Genomic DNA, 15,840 nt, shown 5'->3' with positions numbered 1-15,840 from the left:
TGATTTGTTTGTTTGTTTTTGATGATTATTACTGTCTTTAACCTTTCAGAAAGAAGATTGGCCCATGCACAAGCTGGAGTGTTCTGCTATGTGTGTGTTTGGGGAAAACTGGAATCCCTCAGAGACTGTAAGGCTCACTGCAAGGATCCTGGCCAAACAGGTGAGGAAAAGGACCACATGCCAGAGCCATTTAGTTCTGTTTGTCTTTGTGGTGAGTCAGGAAGAAAAGTGGGCCCAGCTTTTGTAATGACTTGTTTGACTCAGTTTCCTATTCATATCCGTAGTAGGCCATCAAATAGCAAAAACAACCTAAGTACAGAATTTTGTTTGTCCTGTGGGTGCCCATGCATAGCTAAACATGGCAAAAATCACTAAAGCTTACATTTAGAATTTTATTTGTCCTGTGGAAGAATTTCTGTGGGTGTCCGTGCATGGCTAAAACTGATCAAGATTACAGCGACAGGGGCCTGTTCTGAGCACCACTTTGAAGGACTGCAATGGAATTTAGTTACCCTCCACGTACTTTAAGGAATCTGGCTCATTATGTAAGAATTCTAGGATGCCAGAGTTTCCTGACAATCCTTTGAGACATTCCAAGCTTTTCTTCCCCAATATAGAATTTCTTGCAAGAAAAGCTTCTGTCTTTTCCCTCTACCTCCCTCAAACTCCTGTTACTCCTTTGTAGTATGTGTACTGAGATAAAGAAAATGGTTGAGGCAATGGAATGGATCTGGGGCAAAAAAAAAAGTGCTCCCCTGGTCATTCTTGAAACCTTCCATAAACTTCCTTTAAAATCAATTTTTTATTGTTATCTTTTGGTATCATATCACCTAAATTTATTTGCCTCTTATATTTCTTCCTCTTCCCTCCCAGAAAGCTTGTTTTATTACAAAGAATTTCTTTCTAAAAAAATGAAAAGACAGAAAAAAAGTCAGTAAAACTTATCAACATAATATCTGATGTTACAAGCCATATTCCACATCTGTGGAAATGAATTACTGCAAAGGAGCAAGGCATGATAATCTTGGCCATCTTCATTGTGGCCAAGCTTGGTTTTTTAAATTTACCCAGTATTCATTTCTGTTGCTTTGTGGGGGTTGTATATGTATATGTAACATTTATCTTCTATCTGAATATCTGTCTATAAATACACACTCACACACACGCACACACATATAACACACATGTACATTTGTGCAATATAGTCATGTATACACACAATACAGTGCAATATAAGGGCTGCTGTGTCTGTTATACATGTGTTGTATATGTTAACATGTGTTATATACATTTGCTGTATTATGTGTGTGCATATGCATTTATTGTTGTCATTATGTAATTGTTTTCTTTACTGTGTACTTCTTTGCATCAATTCACGAAAGTCTATTTCTCTGTATTCATGATGTTCCTTTTTTTTTTTTTCATCCTTAATATTTTATCACATCTTTGTGTTACACTTTGTTGAGCTTTTTTGTTAAAGATGGAAATCTACTGGGTTTCCAGTTCTTTCCTACTACAGAAAGTACAATTATAAATATTATGGTATACATGGAGATTTTCTTTTTTGTCAAAAACCTTCTTAGTTTACATGCCTGGAAGTGGAATCTCTGGGCCAAGTGGTATGAACATTTTAGTTACTTATTTGCACAGTTCCAGTTTGCTTTCCAGAATGATTGTACCAGTTCACAGCTGCAACAACAGTGCATTAGTTTATTTATCTTTCTACAACCTGATTATTTCTGCCTTTTGATATCCTTGCCAATTTGGGGGGTATGAAGTGAAAGGATTATTTTGATTTGCATTTCTCTCATAATTAGTGATTTGGAGGATGCAAGAGGTCAGGGCATATTGTTTCTAAATCATTTCATCATTCTTGTTCCTGACAGCAAGAAAGCTGTAGTTTTAGGAGTTACACTCTGCACTTGTCCAATCTTGAGGCCCCTCGGTGGATCCAAACTGTGTATATGTTGGCAAACCAGAGGCATAGCAGGGAAATATAGTGGAAGAAGTTAATGAAGAGGAAGGTGAAAGGGAAGAGAAGGAAATAAACATTTATATAGTACCTACTGTTTACCAGGCATTGTACTAAGAATTTTTTTAATCCTCACAATTCTGTGGGGTGGATGGTATTATTTTCCCCATTTTACCCTCAGTTGAGGAAATTGAGTCAAATAGAGACAAAGTGGGTTAATAAATTTCTGAGGTAAAAACTCAAATCTTCCTGACTTCAGGACTCTCTATGGGGAGAAGAGAGAAGAAAAGAGAGAAAGAGATAAGAGCAATCATTTCCAGATTCTTAATGCACTTTAAGTTGATGACCTCTGTGTGGTGACTGTGTAACTACCAGCTCCGTAGCGTTTTGCCCTGCCCTGCTTTATTGTGCCAGTTATGAACATCTAATCTCAGAATGACAAAGGAAGTCCTGATTAGGAAAGGGCCAAATGACTTGTCTTTATACTGCAATGTAGTAGGATGGGTGAAACATACCAGAAATACTTTCAAGGATCTTCTATTTAGTTAGGGTGAGGTTGTTGGCAAGGACACTCTACTGTAAATCTTTTTAAAGGTGAAATTTCATCCACCCCTTTGCCAACTCCTCTTCTCCTCCCTTCCCCACCTCATTTTTCTATTTTTCATCTAAGCCAAATTTATTCACAAGGATTAGCACATGTCCACAGCTCAAATATGATATGAAGGGTGTAAATAGGAGTATATCATTTTGGAACTCCGAGATAATCTTTCTGTGAATTCTCCTCTGTTCAGTATAATCAGAGACTCATTGGAGTACTCTGTCCCTCTTCTGGGCTCCACCAGCTTATGAGAAATAACAGGGTTAGCTTTGAAAAATGAAATTAGCTTTTTTTTATGTTAGGAAAAGAGGAGACTAATGGGCGGTAGAAAGGAAGGCTTAATAACAGTGTTTGAGAATCTGCAGAGATCTTGTTGAAAGGTAGAGTTTATTTTTCACCAAGGATAGGAAAAGGAGAAAATAAACTTATACTCTAGTAATAAGAGGTTAGCTAGGAGGAAGAACTTTCTGACAGCTGGAGAACTTGAAAGGAAAAGGAAGTAATGGAATTGCCTTCACTGAAGGTTTCTTTAAAAAAAAAGTGTGTGTGTGTGTGTGTGTGTGTGTGTGTGTGCATGCAAGCGTGTATATATGAATAAACATATGCATACACATGTATCTATACATCCACATTACCTCTATTTGTGTATGTTAAATATAATAATTCTATATAATATAATGCATACGTTTATTTAAGATTATATATTATTATAAGATTATATTGTATTATATAAGAAATCATACCTTGTCTTTTTGAGTGGTTATGGTCAAATTCTCTTAGGGAAAGCAGTTAATGGTCTCTTTACTCTCTTAATTAGTTAGCCTGCTGGTTTTTTTTTCTGTTATGGTTCTTAAGCTCAGGTGCATCTGATATAGCAAGTCTTCTAAAAGTTTTTCACAAATGAACAGTTTGTTACAATTAAAAATTATTGTATAATACTTGGCCATTAGTTACCATGCCATTGTAAGGAGTTTATGCCAGGTAGATTTGCCATAGTAATAATAATACTATATATTTTAAATGAGAGTTACTCAGCTCAAAAAAATCTGTCAGAAGTCTTCAGCATAAGGATCACAAAATCTGTGCAGGCCTTCAGTGTTCCAGTTATACTTTGGGGAATGGAGGTGAGGTGGGACGCGATGGGGTAGAAGGATTGAAGCTAAATGTTTAAACTACATATTTGCCATATCTTTCTGATGAACCACCTTCAACCATGAATTGAATGACTTGCCAGGATGGCCAAGGAGGAGCTTCAGATTGATATTATCTTTGAATTCTTGCAAATGTTATTTTATTTTTGATTCCCAACTCCTATCCCACTTAACATTGTTATTCCTCTCCAGGTGTTTAGAACAAAGCCAGCAACATACTGAAAGTCTTACCTGACACTATAGCAGGCATCCTGGGGTGAGACAAAAGCCATAGAAGGCACAGACACTGGGACCAGTGGATGTATTAAGCAATCACTTGGTGCAGTGGAGAGAATATACTGGCTTGAAGTCAAGAAGACTTGAATTCATATGTCCCTTCAGTTTGCCTCAGTTTTCTGCAAAATGAGGCTATAACAGAATCAAAGGAGAAGGGAATAAACCATTATATTGTACCTGCTATGTACCAAATACTATATTAAGAACCTTCATAAATATCATCTTATAGTAGCACCCATTTCCCAGAGTAATTGTGTGGATCAAATGATATACTATTTATAAAAGAGCTTTGCAGACCTTAAAATTAGCTATTTTTACTTTGCATATAAGAGGAGTTTCTAAACTATGAAATCTAAATTTACTTTAGGCAGTTGATCAGCGGATAGTTGGAACTGGGCTAAGTTTGTGTCAGTGCAATGGGAAAAATAAGACATGTCTTAAGAGATATGAGTGGATATAGTACTAGACTTGGAGTATGTATGACTCTGTCCCTCAGTTTCTTTCTCTTCCTTAATAAGAAAGTAAGACTTTAGCCTCTGAGGTTCCCCTTAGTTCTAAATTGATGATCTTTTAATAGTTAACCCCTGGGCATGGTCCTTCAAGGCAGGATGGCCAAAGGTCTGATCAAGTCACCATCTGGCAGCATTTATTAAACACTTACTGTGTGCCAGGTGCTAGGCTAAGCTCTGGTTTTTCATTATCCTTCAGAAAGTAAGGTGATGTGTATTCCTACTTTATCCTTTCTTCAATCAGAACTCTTGATATCGGCAATCTGGTGAGCACCAAGGGGGTGGGACAAAAGAGGAGAGAAACATAGTCTCACCTCTAGGCCAGACTAGGTCACTTTTTAAAAGAGTATTTTCTGGGGCAGTTAGTTGGTACAGTGGCTAGAGCACCAGCCCTGAAGTCAGGAGGACCTGAGTTCAAATCTGGTCTCAGACATATAACACTTCTTGGATGTGTGACCCTGGGCAAATGACTTAACCCCAATTGCCGAGAGAGAGGAAGAGGGAGAGGGAGAAGGAAAAAGGGAGAGGGAGAGAGAGGGAAGGAGGAAGAAAGAGAGGAAGAAAGAATATTCTGGGTTAGTGTTGATCTCATTGGATAAAACTTTCTTTCTGCACAAAATTCTTTTTAAAATAGTTTTATTTAGTTAGTTTTTATTTCATTTTTATATTACAAACACCTCTCTCTCTCTCTCTCTCTTTCTCTCACACACACACACATATTCCATAAGACTTCTCTTGCTACAATATAAAATGATGTTCTCAAAACAGAAGTTTTAAGTGTTGATTTTAAAGTTATAACTGTGATCTTGCACTTAGGGCAAAAACTGAACCTGTATACTTTCTTTCCCAATTAATTAGAAGACACACCATGAGAGAACATCATCAGAGAAATTGTTGGCTGTAAAGGAGTTTGAATCACGTAAGTCCTGGCACCTTAAGGTTTTCCAATTTACAAACCACACTAACCATTACCATATGGTAGCCAAGTAGAAGGAAGAGGACTTGTTTTTGTCTACATGTTTTATTTGCTTGCTTGTTTTTAATGATTTCCTTTCTCCACAACAAACAGAATTATGAATAAGGAGAAAAGGAGAACTGGTAGCTCGTAAAATTGATGACACAGCACCAATTCTATCATATCTCACCTTTTTTGGCAGGCAGATAAGTTTCTGGACTTTATTGGAGTACTAGCCTTGCAAAATTAAGTTGTTCAAAAAAGGTTTTGTCTGGGAGCAACTGTGTAGTTTCTTAATGTTGGCCAAATTGTTGAAAGGCAATAGAGGACTGAAATTAGACCTACAGTCAAGGAAAGCATAGATTTGAATCCCTTTGCAGATACTTATTAGCCCTGAGACCCTGGGATCACTTAACCTTTCAACTACAAAATGGGGAAGTTGGATATAAGAGGCCACTTCCAGTTCTTCATGTAAGAGCCTTTGATGGTTTGAGCCTGGGGAGAGGGGAGGGGTCTCTGGAGAGACCTCCTTAATAAGGAAGAACTCTCTTAATACTAGTGCCTTCCCTGTGATGATTTTCTCCAATTTATGCTGCCTGTAAGAATTAGTACATAGTTGACTGCATGTTGTCTCCCACGATAGACTGCAAGCTCCTCCAGGGGCAGGAACTACCTTTTACCTTTTTTTGGATGCCCAGCACTACCTGGCACATAGAAGGTGATTAATAAATGTTTCTTGACTGGAAGCATTTCTTGCCCCTCACCCATGTCCCTTATTGCTACGGTCATTTTGAAATATCAGGACACAAATAGCTTCAGGTTAGGGAGGAAGTAGAAATACTTCATCTCTTTTTTTCCTAGAAAATGATTGGTTTCTTTCCCAAAGGGGACCCAGAATTGATCAAGAAGGGAGAATTGGTCAGGAGTGATGTTTCCTGAGATCCGTTCTTGGGTTGTCTTCTGTTTGCCGTTGATAGTAATAAGAGAAAGTTGACACCTTAATTGCAAGGGGTCTTCAACCTGTCTGCGTAGGTGACATGGATTTTTTTCTTTATCCATAGATCTGGATAAGCTGGACAATGAGAAGAGAGAACTGATCCAAAGTGACATTTCTGCTCTTCATCACTTTTATTCCAAGCACATAGAATACCCAGACAATGCTAGCCTGGTTACCCTTTTTGCACAGGTAAGAAGGTTCAACAGTCTCATTCATACCTTTTCTCTCTCTCTCTCTCTCTCTCTCTCTCTCTCTCTCTCTCTCTCTACCTACTTCTTTGCTCCTTCCTCCACTACCATGCACAGTGTTTTTGCACATGAGAATAGCATAGACAGAGTTGGATATAATCTCTTAGTGTCCTGGATACATATCTTGAATTTGGCACTACCTTTCTGTGTGACACTGGGCAGGTTTTCCTCATGGATGAAATAAGAATAGAAGTGTTCTGTGCCTCTGATGAACCTAGTGAGAATAAAAATGGAAATCTATCATTTGGGCCTTGTTGAATGTCTTGGGAGGTGGGGGGGAATATTGTATAAATTGTAAAACAGTAGAAACAGCTTTTGATGTAAAATTGATTGTTGTTATTCAGTTTGACAAGCATTAAGCACCTGCCAGGTGCTTGACACTGTGATCTATACTGTAAAGTGAGACTCAACACCTATCCTCAAAGACTTTTTATCCTCTAAGAGGAAAGAGAAGACATTTTACAATAGTGACAACTCATTTCTTGTGGGTTTTAGAGAGGTGGAGGTGGTGAATTAATTCAAAGACAATTTTAAATTTCTATTTTAAACTTTTATTTTGTGGGAACATTTTCCCCCTTTCTTCCTATTGATATTGAGGGCAGTAATTGTTCATTTAATTTCTTTATTCCCATTACCTCACCTGGTACCTAGCATATAGTAGGTGCCTAATAAATATTTGATGAATGACCTGATATTTTAAAAGAAGAGATGGGAGTAAAGGGTTAAGTCTACCCTGATTGTCTAATTTTTTTTTATTATTATTAAATAAATAAATATCAAATCATATATATGTAAAGATGGTTGACATTAGTAAACTGTGAAAATTATTTTCCACTTCTCTTGGTTTTTAAGAAAAAGGTCCTAGATAATCAAAATTAAAAATTAAAGGAACAAAGAGTAGGTCTAAAAGAGGGTTGGAAAATAAGAATATCAAAAACAAATGGTTAAACCTTTATAGACAACGGAAGGAAACAGTGAAAGGAATTTAACCAGTCTTGAGTTATGTAAATGGAGATGGTACAGATAGTAATGCAGGGCAGGTTTTGGTTTCCAGAGAAAAAAGAGAAAATTGGCTCAAGCTGTAGAAGGCCGGAACTCTGGAGAAGTATACTTGAAACAAGGATACTTACAACTCAGTGGAATTGATGAGATAATGATTCTCTAGTTTACATACAATTAGTACTTAGCATGGTGATGTAATGGTTCTATAGTTGGCACATACTCAGTATGCTGTAATGATGGGTAATTGTAATTGGGTATTTAAGGGCTGAGAGAACTGAGGACAAAGTCAGACTGAGACTGGGTCAGACTGTGGGATACAGTCAGTCAGACTGGGACAGACTGAGACTGAGTCAGACTATGACAAACACAGACTGTGAAGGAGACAATAAAGACTGTGGACTCTATTCCCGACCATTCTTGTGGCAGCTATCCTGCTGAGACAAAGGCCCGTCCCCAGAAAACTAGTCCAAACATTACAACTAGCTATGATAAAATATTGTTAGAGTACTAATGAAAAGCCCTCAAGGTATCACACTTTGGATTTCTATGCCAGATCGTTCTGAAGGTCATGAGAGAGTGAATTGGGTCACAAGAGGAACTATAGCACTTTAAAGCTGAAAGGTTCTAAGTCATCTAGTCTATTCTCAGTTGTGTAGAGAGAAAAACTTTCAAAGAGAAGAAAGTCGCTTGCCCAGAGTTACTCAGATAGCTAATGAATAAATGTTTGTTGAACTAAACTTCTGCTTCTCTACAAAAACACTTTGCTAACTACTGGGATACAGTTAAAAAATTATAAAGTACTTCCCCTCAAATAACTGATATTGTATCAGGCAGAAAACAGACAAGATAGAAACAAAAATAAAATGCAGACAGAAAATTTGAGGGGTCAGGGGAAGACTTTTTGGAAGAGGTGGCACTTGGACCAAAGCTTGAAGGAAGAGGAGAATTTTGATGGTGAAGATTAATGCATTTTAGCATAGCAAATGGCCAGTGAGAAGGCAAGAAGATGAAGATGACTTCTGTATGTGGAGAGAGTATTGGAATGAACTTGCTGCTGGCAATGGAACATGTCCACACTCCCTCCTTGGGACTGAGGTGTGTTTTAGTTACCACAAATACACACATTGTTGGGAAGTATATTTTTGTTGCACAGCCTACATCTAGTCTAAATGCTAATTAAGAGAATAACTTTAGCAAAGGCGTGTATGCTTGATTTGACTTATGCTTCCTATTTAATAGGTGAAATTTACTTTTTCTTCTTCTGCCTGGCTATTTTAGTGGGGAAGAGAAACTTGCCAAGTAAATTGCTGTAGAATTGGAGCTTCTATCACGACCTTCCAGAAAGAAACTTTGAAAACACTCGCCACCATGAAGAAATGCCTTCTGTATCTCCTGTCATAGGGAAAGGAGAGGGAGAGGGGCTGGAGTTAGATTTATAGAATGTTAAAGCTGAGAAAGATCTCAGAGTTCATCAAAATCTAACCCTTCCTCATACAAACAGGGAAGTTGGCAAGTGGTAAAGTGAGATGTCAGATAGTCAGATAGCTCTTTCATTTCTTTACTCATTTATTCATCTGAAGGGCAGCAGGCTATGTTCTTAATAAGAGTGCCAGATTTATAGTCAAAGCACCTGAATTAACACCCTAATTTGGTTCCTTGGATATATATAACCTGCCTGGCCCTCAATGTCCTCATCTAAAAAGTGATATTTGAACCAGATGGCCTCTGAGGTATTTCCCAGCTTCCAAATTAGGATTTTATGATATGTTCCTAATTTTTTTTAAGGCAGTAAAGGTTAAGTGACTTGCACAGAGTCACACTGCTAGTCAGTATCTCAGGCCAGATTTGAAATCAGGGCTTCCTGACTCCAAGACTGGTACTCTGTCTATGTGCCACCGAATTGCCTCAGTGTATTTCTGTTATTGAATGTTTGCCATGGGCAAGACACAGGTTGTGGGATAAAAAGTAAGCTGGTAAAGTAATAGTAATAGTAACAGCTAACATTTATATGTCAGGAGCTATGGCAAGCACTTTATAATTATTACTATTTTCATTTGATCTTCATAACAATCCAAGGAGGGAGATGCTATTACCATTTCCTTTTGACAGACGAGGAAACTGAGATTAATAGATTAAGTGCCTTCCCCAGACTCAGATAGCTAATAAGTGACTGAGGCTGGCCCTGAACTCATTTCTTCTTGACCCCAGGCTCATCCCCTAGCCACTATATTACCAGCTGCCTTAAGAATAGGTTTTTAATAATGCTTATTGAATAAACAATCAATTCTCTAAGGGTACTAGCATCCAGGCCTCATGGCTTACCGTGAAGCAGATTTTGTTTTTCTTTTTACAATTTAGCGTCATTTCCATTTTTCCCCCTGATACCAAAGGAATTGAAATGTACTCAGATAAGACCTGATAGGTATTTGTGCCCAGATTGAGTGAAGCTAATTATTTGACAATTGTGGCAGAACGTGGGGTAACCATAGATTGCCACAACTTATTTATATTTATAGTTACCTGACTACATGGCTTAATTAATCTACAAGCATTTATTAAATACCTATTCTGTCTGAGACTCTGTGTATATATATGTATACAAAAATGAGATTGTCTCAGCTCTTGGAGAACTTACATTCTACTTAAACATACAACATATTCACAGATAAATAAGTATCAGATATATAAGAGACAAAAAGGAAGTCGTTTTGGTGAGCAGGATGTGGAGGAGAGATAATGATAAATTAAGAAATTAGGAAACGACTATTTGAGAAAAGTAGCATTAGAGCTAAGCCAGGAAAGGTATCAGAGGCAAGGGTAAGCAGGGAGAGCATTCAGAATTGGGAGGTAGCCATGTGCAAAGGTCCAAATGAGGGAGGGAACATTAGTTATGAGAAACTGCACCCAACCAGTTTGACTGGAGTGTAGAGTACAAGAGGAGAAATAATGTCTAATCAGCCTACAGATCATAAAGGGCTTTAAATGCCAAGGAAAGGATGGGAGTGGGTGAACAAATGAACCTCTTCAAGTTATTCCTGCTTTGGAAATTAACAGTAGTAAGGTGCTAAGCCATGGGCATCATGAATTGTAGTATGAGATTTAAGAAGTAAGTCATCCTGTTGTGAATTTTGTGATTTAAAAAAAAAAAAAATCCAGTCTAGAGATGACCCAGGTCGGTAGGCCACAGTTATTGGGGAACAGGGCAAAGTCACAATATTCAGGAACAAATTTCTCATCTCATACCCTATGTTGAGTAAGGTCGAAAAGTTCCATCAAAACACTGATCTCTATGTCTGTAGAACAAATATTATCAAGCCCTAGCTAGTGGCCCACTGATTTTAAACAATTTTTTTTATGTTTTTAAATGTTCCAGTGTAATAAAGAATTTAGACAAAAGTATAAAGTGCTTCTCCTTTTCTCTTTACTTTATCAGAGAAAGAACTCTAAGCACATATCCTGTTGACTAGGGTCAATAGGAAAACCATCATATTAAAAAAATGGAGGTATATTCATGTTATGGAAAGATGCTTATTAGATTGTCTTTCTAGTGACAGACAGAGGTCAAAAAGAAAGGCAGTGGTTTATACCCCCAAGGAATTCTTGCCTCTTATTTTGTTCATTTGCTTCTTTCTCCCTTTTTCTTTTTTATAGGTTAATTGCAATGGCTTTACAATTGAAGATGAAGAACTTTCACATCTGGGATCAGCAATATTTCCAGAGTAGGCTGGGTTTGCCTTCTTTTCTTTCCTTTTCTCGAGCTTAACATGAATTTGAATTTTTTGATTTTTAAATAATCTACCTAATGTCTGCATGTGGCAGACATAAAACTCCAAGTAAATTAAGACAGCTTTTAAATTCTGCCAGGTTTCAAAATATTTCCCCTGCACTTAAGGATTTGAAGGTAGTAGTTATCAGAGCAGTTGCTTGTTAAGTCCTGCCAGGCAGAGAACTGTTATTAAAGAACACTTTATAGTGTTCATAGGAGCAATAGTCCCATACCCTGCTGAGAAATTTGCTTTCTACATAATCTTCAGTTCAGGTAATCTTCAGTTTTAACGATTAATTGCCAACTAAGGTATTTCCATAGCTTTGCTTAGAAGAAATATTGGCTCTCACCTCATCTCAACTTTTGATCATTGTGAATATGGGGAAAGCACAGCATGAATACAGAAAAACCTCACTAATTCAGACTGAATTGGGGGGGAGGCCCAGCTGAAGTAGTGAATTAGAGAAACTTATTAAAGAAATATAGTTTCTCGTAACCCATCCCCCACTTTTGAAGAGAGACTGTTTCAAATGAGGTTAACAAAATATTTCTGAGGAGAAAAAATGGGAAAGCAGTAGGTGTTTTATTAAGTACCTACTATGTGTCAGCAATTATACTAAGCACTTTACAAATGTTATTCTTAAAGAACAATGTACATACAGCTATATAACTAGCATTTATAGAGTGTGTTAAGGTTTTACAAAATGCTTTACATATGGTATTTCATTTGATCATTGGATATTATTAGACATGGTTTTGTTTTGATACTAGCAGGTTTATCATTTAATGAAAATGAATGCTTTAAAAATGTTTAACCAATTTGTTTTCATATATAGTTTATATGTTCCTCCCCATATTCATGTTTGCCCAAACACAAATGACCTTTTTTAGAGGTAGTACAAAGGAACAGTGAACATAGCCTGTATCCAAATTAAATCAAAATACAAGTTAATGTCATATGAATTCAATAAGGTTTACCTACAAAAGAAATGAGGTGCTGCATGTTTGAATGGACACATGCAGGCAAGACCCTTACAGTATCCCTGCCTTTGGTCATAGTTCAGTCTCTCATCTCCTATGCTGTTTGTTTTTTTGAATTTTTGTGACTTTCCCAATTTGCTGCTTAACCCAGGGGACAAGAAGTCACCAACGAATTACTAAGTTGCTTTGTGTTGGATGAACAGCAATGACTGTGCCTTCCTCTAGAATAACTAGAAGGTTTATTTATTAATAATAGCACTGGAAGACCACATGGAGTCCCTCGCCACTGTCTGAATTCTGATAGCCACACTGAAGTGACTTCATGACATTTTTCCTAAGGGAGAAAGGAGAACATTGGAGAGTTTCCCTATAGAGATCTCAATGAAAACAAATCTATCTCTGAAGTGAATTCTTTTGAAACCAGTATCTTAGGAACCAAAGTATCATTCAGCATCCATGTATTAAATGCCTACCATTGTGACTGGTTATTAGTAATTCAAAGGCAAAACCAAAAAAGATCTGGCCCTCAACTGTCTTATGTAGGGAGTGGTGTGGGGGAGGACACATATATATATAGATATAAAGAAATACTATTATACATACATTTACATACACACATATGCATATTTTGTGTATGTTTATATTTTATATATATACATGCATAGTTACATATACATAATCTATCAAGGATTTATTTTGTATATATTTATATTTATAAATATCATCTTCCCATATTGAATGTAAACACCTTAGTGACAAGAGCTGGTTTGTTTCCCTAGCACTTTGTATAATACCTGAAATGTTATAGGAACTTAATAAATGAAAGATTGATGATTGATTGGTTAATTAAAAGTAAATCCAAAATTTATCTGGGAGAGAGAAGGAATCAACAGCCAGAAGGATCATGAAAGGTCTCATGTGAATACCTAACGATATCTCACGGAATATAACATTTGATGTGAGTGATCTAAACTTTGAAGTGAGCAAGGATTCTAATAGAGGGCAGTGCAAAAGTCCACTCCCAGTCTGCACAGTGGAAGGAAATGAGAGTTAAATGTTACCTAGAAGGAACAAGGAATTGGCCGGTTTGGCCAAAATATGAGTTAGATGGATACTTAGAATCTTGGGAGTAGAATCCAATTTTCCAGATGAGGAAATTGAGGTGCAGAGAGGCTCTGATGAATTTAGATTCATTCAACTGGCATTCAGATTCAGAGTTAGCAACAACCTTAGAAATCAATGAATCTCAACTCTTTCATGTTACTGAGAGGAAACTGAAGCACAGAAAGATCAAATTACTTCCCTGTGGTCACCACAGCTAGTTTTTATGGGATTTGAACCCAAGTTTTTCTGGTCTCAAATCCAGTGCCCTGCCTTCAGTATCATTCTGTCTCTCAAGTTATTTTAGAATCCTAGAAAGAAAAACTGGAGCTGGATTAGAAAGGACTTCAAATATTGAAGAGAGGATTTGACCGAAGACACAATAGGAAAACATTTTGAACAAGGGAGTTTTTTCAGTACTTTTCAATAGCTAATAAAAAAAAAAAATTATGCCACCATAAAAACAAACAGTTTCAGATTCTTTTTATTTTTGAATTTTTTTATTTCTTTGATTGGGGAGGGGAGAGTTGGAAGTTTAAAAAAAATTTAGGCTAAACATGTGCATTCATTTTTTAACATATTTCCATGTATTGAGAAAGAAAAATAAGAACAAAAAGGAAAAATTACAAGAAAGAAAAAAAAACAAAAGAAAATAAAAAACAAAAACAGCATGCTTTGATCCGCATTCAGTCTCCATAGTTGTTTTCTCTAGATGCAGATAACATTTTCTATCCAAAGTTTACTGGAATTGCCTTGGATTACTGAATTGCTGAGAAGAGCTAAGTCTATCATAGTTGATCATTTTAATTAAAAAAAGTTTCTGTTTTTGAAGTTGTGGGTGCCTAAAAAAATATTTTTCATTTGTTTTGTAATGAACTCGGCATGAGGCACTGTAATGAGACAGAGCATAGATAGATAGATAGCCCAACTCTGATACCTTCAGGCTTCTTGGGGTGTCCATCAAGTGTCTAACACTGCAAGTATCATTCAGTATTATTAGAAGAAGTGTCTCAAAGGAGTTCCCTAAATTAATAAAATCACATTTCCAGTCTCCCTCCCCCCCCCCAAAAAAAAAAAAAAAAAAAAAACACAGATGCTATATTTCCTGGAAGAGAGCCATTATGTTGGTATATTTTGACTTTATTAATGAAATTGAAAAATCTCTTAGATTTGAGGGTTTTTTATATTTAAGAGTCTGATTTTCTTTCATGTATGTTGTCAAGCCACTGGTCTCTTTCTTGGTCTTCAGTTTGGAGTAGGAGGAGGGTGCACCGAATCCCTCCTCATCACATTCCAATAAAGCTGAATTAAAATAGAATGCCACATAGCCAGTTTCATCCTTTCCCCAAGCCTCTGATAGCATTGAGTTTAGGAAAGCAAGAAGAAAGTAGTTGGTCTCTCCTCTGTACCCAGGAGTAGCCATTGCTAGCTCTCCCTTAGACCTCAAGGAACAAACTGACCTACTGAGTCAGTGCTGTCATTTTGTATTCTTGGTGTGAATGGAAGAAAGGTTTTTTTTTTTTTTCCTTTTAGTAATCAAAGGTAAGGAATTTATAATATCAGACACTGTAACAATAACATTTATAGATGTGAGAGCTTGTGTGAGGATGAGCCCCAGTTTTCAGACAGTTTTAATTGGGGGGAAAAAAGTCCTCTGGGTTGAAATTCGTGTCGGCCTTGGGATTTCAAAGGTAGCATTTTCAGAGATCAAGCATTTTTTCCCCTGTAGTTTAGACATTTTTGTTCTTAGAACTTTGACCTTGATACAATCAGAAGAAGCTCAAAGCCCCTCACATACATGAACTGTCTATCCTTCCCACCAGTCCTGAGAAGTAGAATGAGAACAGCAGGGGCAGTCCTGTCCCAATTTTCCAGATGAGGAAATTGAGGTGCAGAGAGCACAAATGAATTTGCTCAGTCAAGATCAGCCAAGAAATCCTAAGCAGAGTGCCATGTAGGAAACCAGACATTGCAGAGAATGAGGATTTTTTTTCAGAATCTGAAGAGAGCTGGCTTTGGAAATGGTACCTTAATATAAAAAAGTGATTTGGAAAATGATTGATAAGTGGCCTTTGCTTATTTTAGTTTATGGAAGATGTTTAGATATATGATGCTCTTGAAACCATGCATCTTAATGAGAGGGAAATTTACATCTTGAGAGGACACACATTTAAATTTAATTTTATTAAAAATTATTATTTAAACACCAATAGAAACAACTAAACTTGGTTCAGAATAATTTTATTTAAAATAATTTCAAGAAATAAAGTATCAAAACTTTTTC

The 15,840-nt window shown here is 36.8% G+C and overlaps 1 protein-coding gene across 2 annotated transcripts in view; it reads left to right on the top strand.

Annotated features, from left to right (window-relative positions):
- SMYD2 (SET and MYND domain containing 2) overlaps positions 1 to 15,840 on the top strand; it is an 86,876-nt gene that overhangs the window by 55,359 nt on the left and 15,677 nt on the right. For both annotated transcript variants that reach the window (XM_051998380.1, XM_051998381.1), the window contains 4 exons: positions 50 to 160; positions 5,365 to 5,425; positions 6,523 to 6,647; positions 11,360 to 11,427. In XM_051998380.1, the coding sequence (XP_051854340.1) occupies positions 50 to 160; positions 5,365 to 5,425; positions 6,523 to 6,647; positions 11,360 to 11,427 (365 nt within the window). The remainder of the gene's footprint in view (positions 1 to 49; positions 161 to 5,364; positions 5,426 to 6,522; positions 6,648 to 11,359; positions 11,428 to 15,840) is intronic.

Source organism: Antechinus flavipes, chromosome 4 (genome assembly GCF_016432865.1).
Source record: "Antechinus flavipes isolate AdamAnt ecotype Samford, QLD, Australia chromosome 4, AdamAnt_v2, whole genome shotgun sequence".
Lineage (NCBI taxonomy): Eukaryota > Metazoa > Chordata > Mammalia > Dasyuromorphia > Dasyuridae > Antechinus > Antechinus flavipes.
This window is presented reverse-complemented; position numbering and strand designations above follow the sequence as displayed.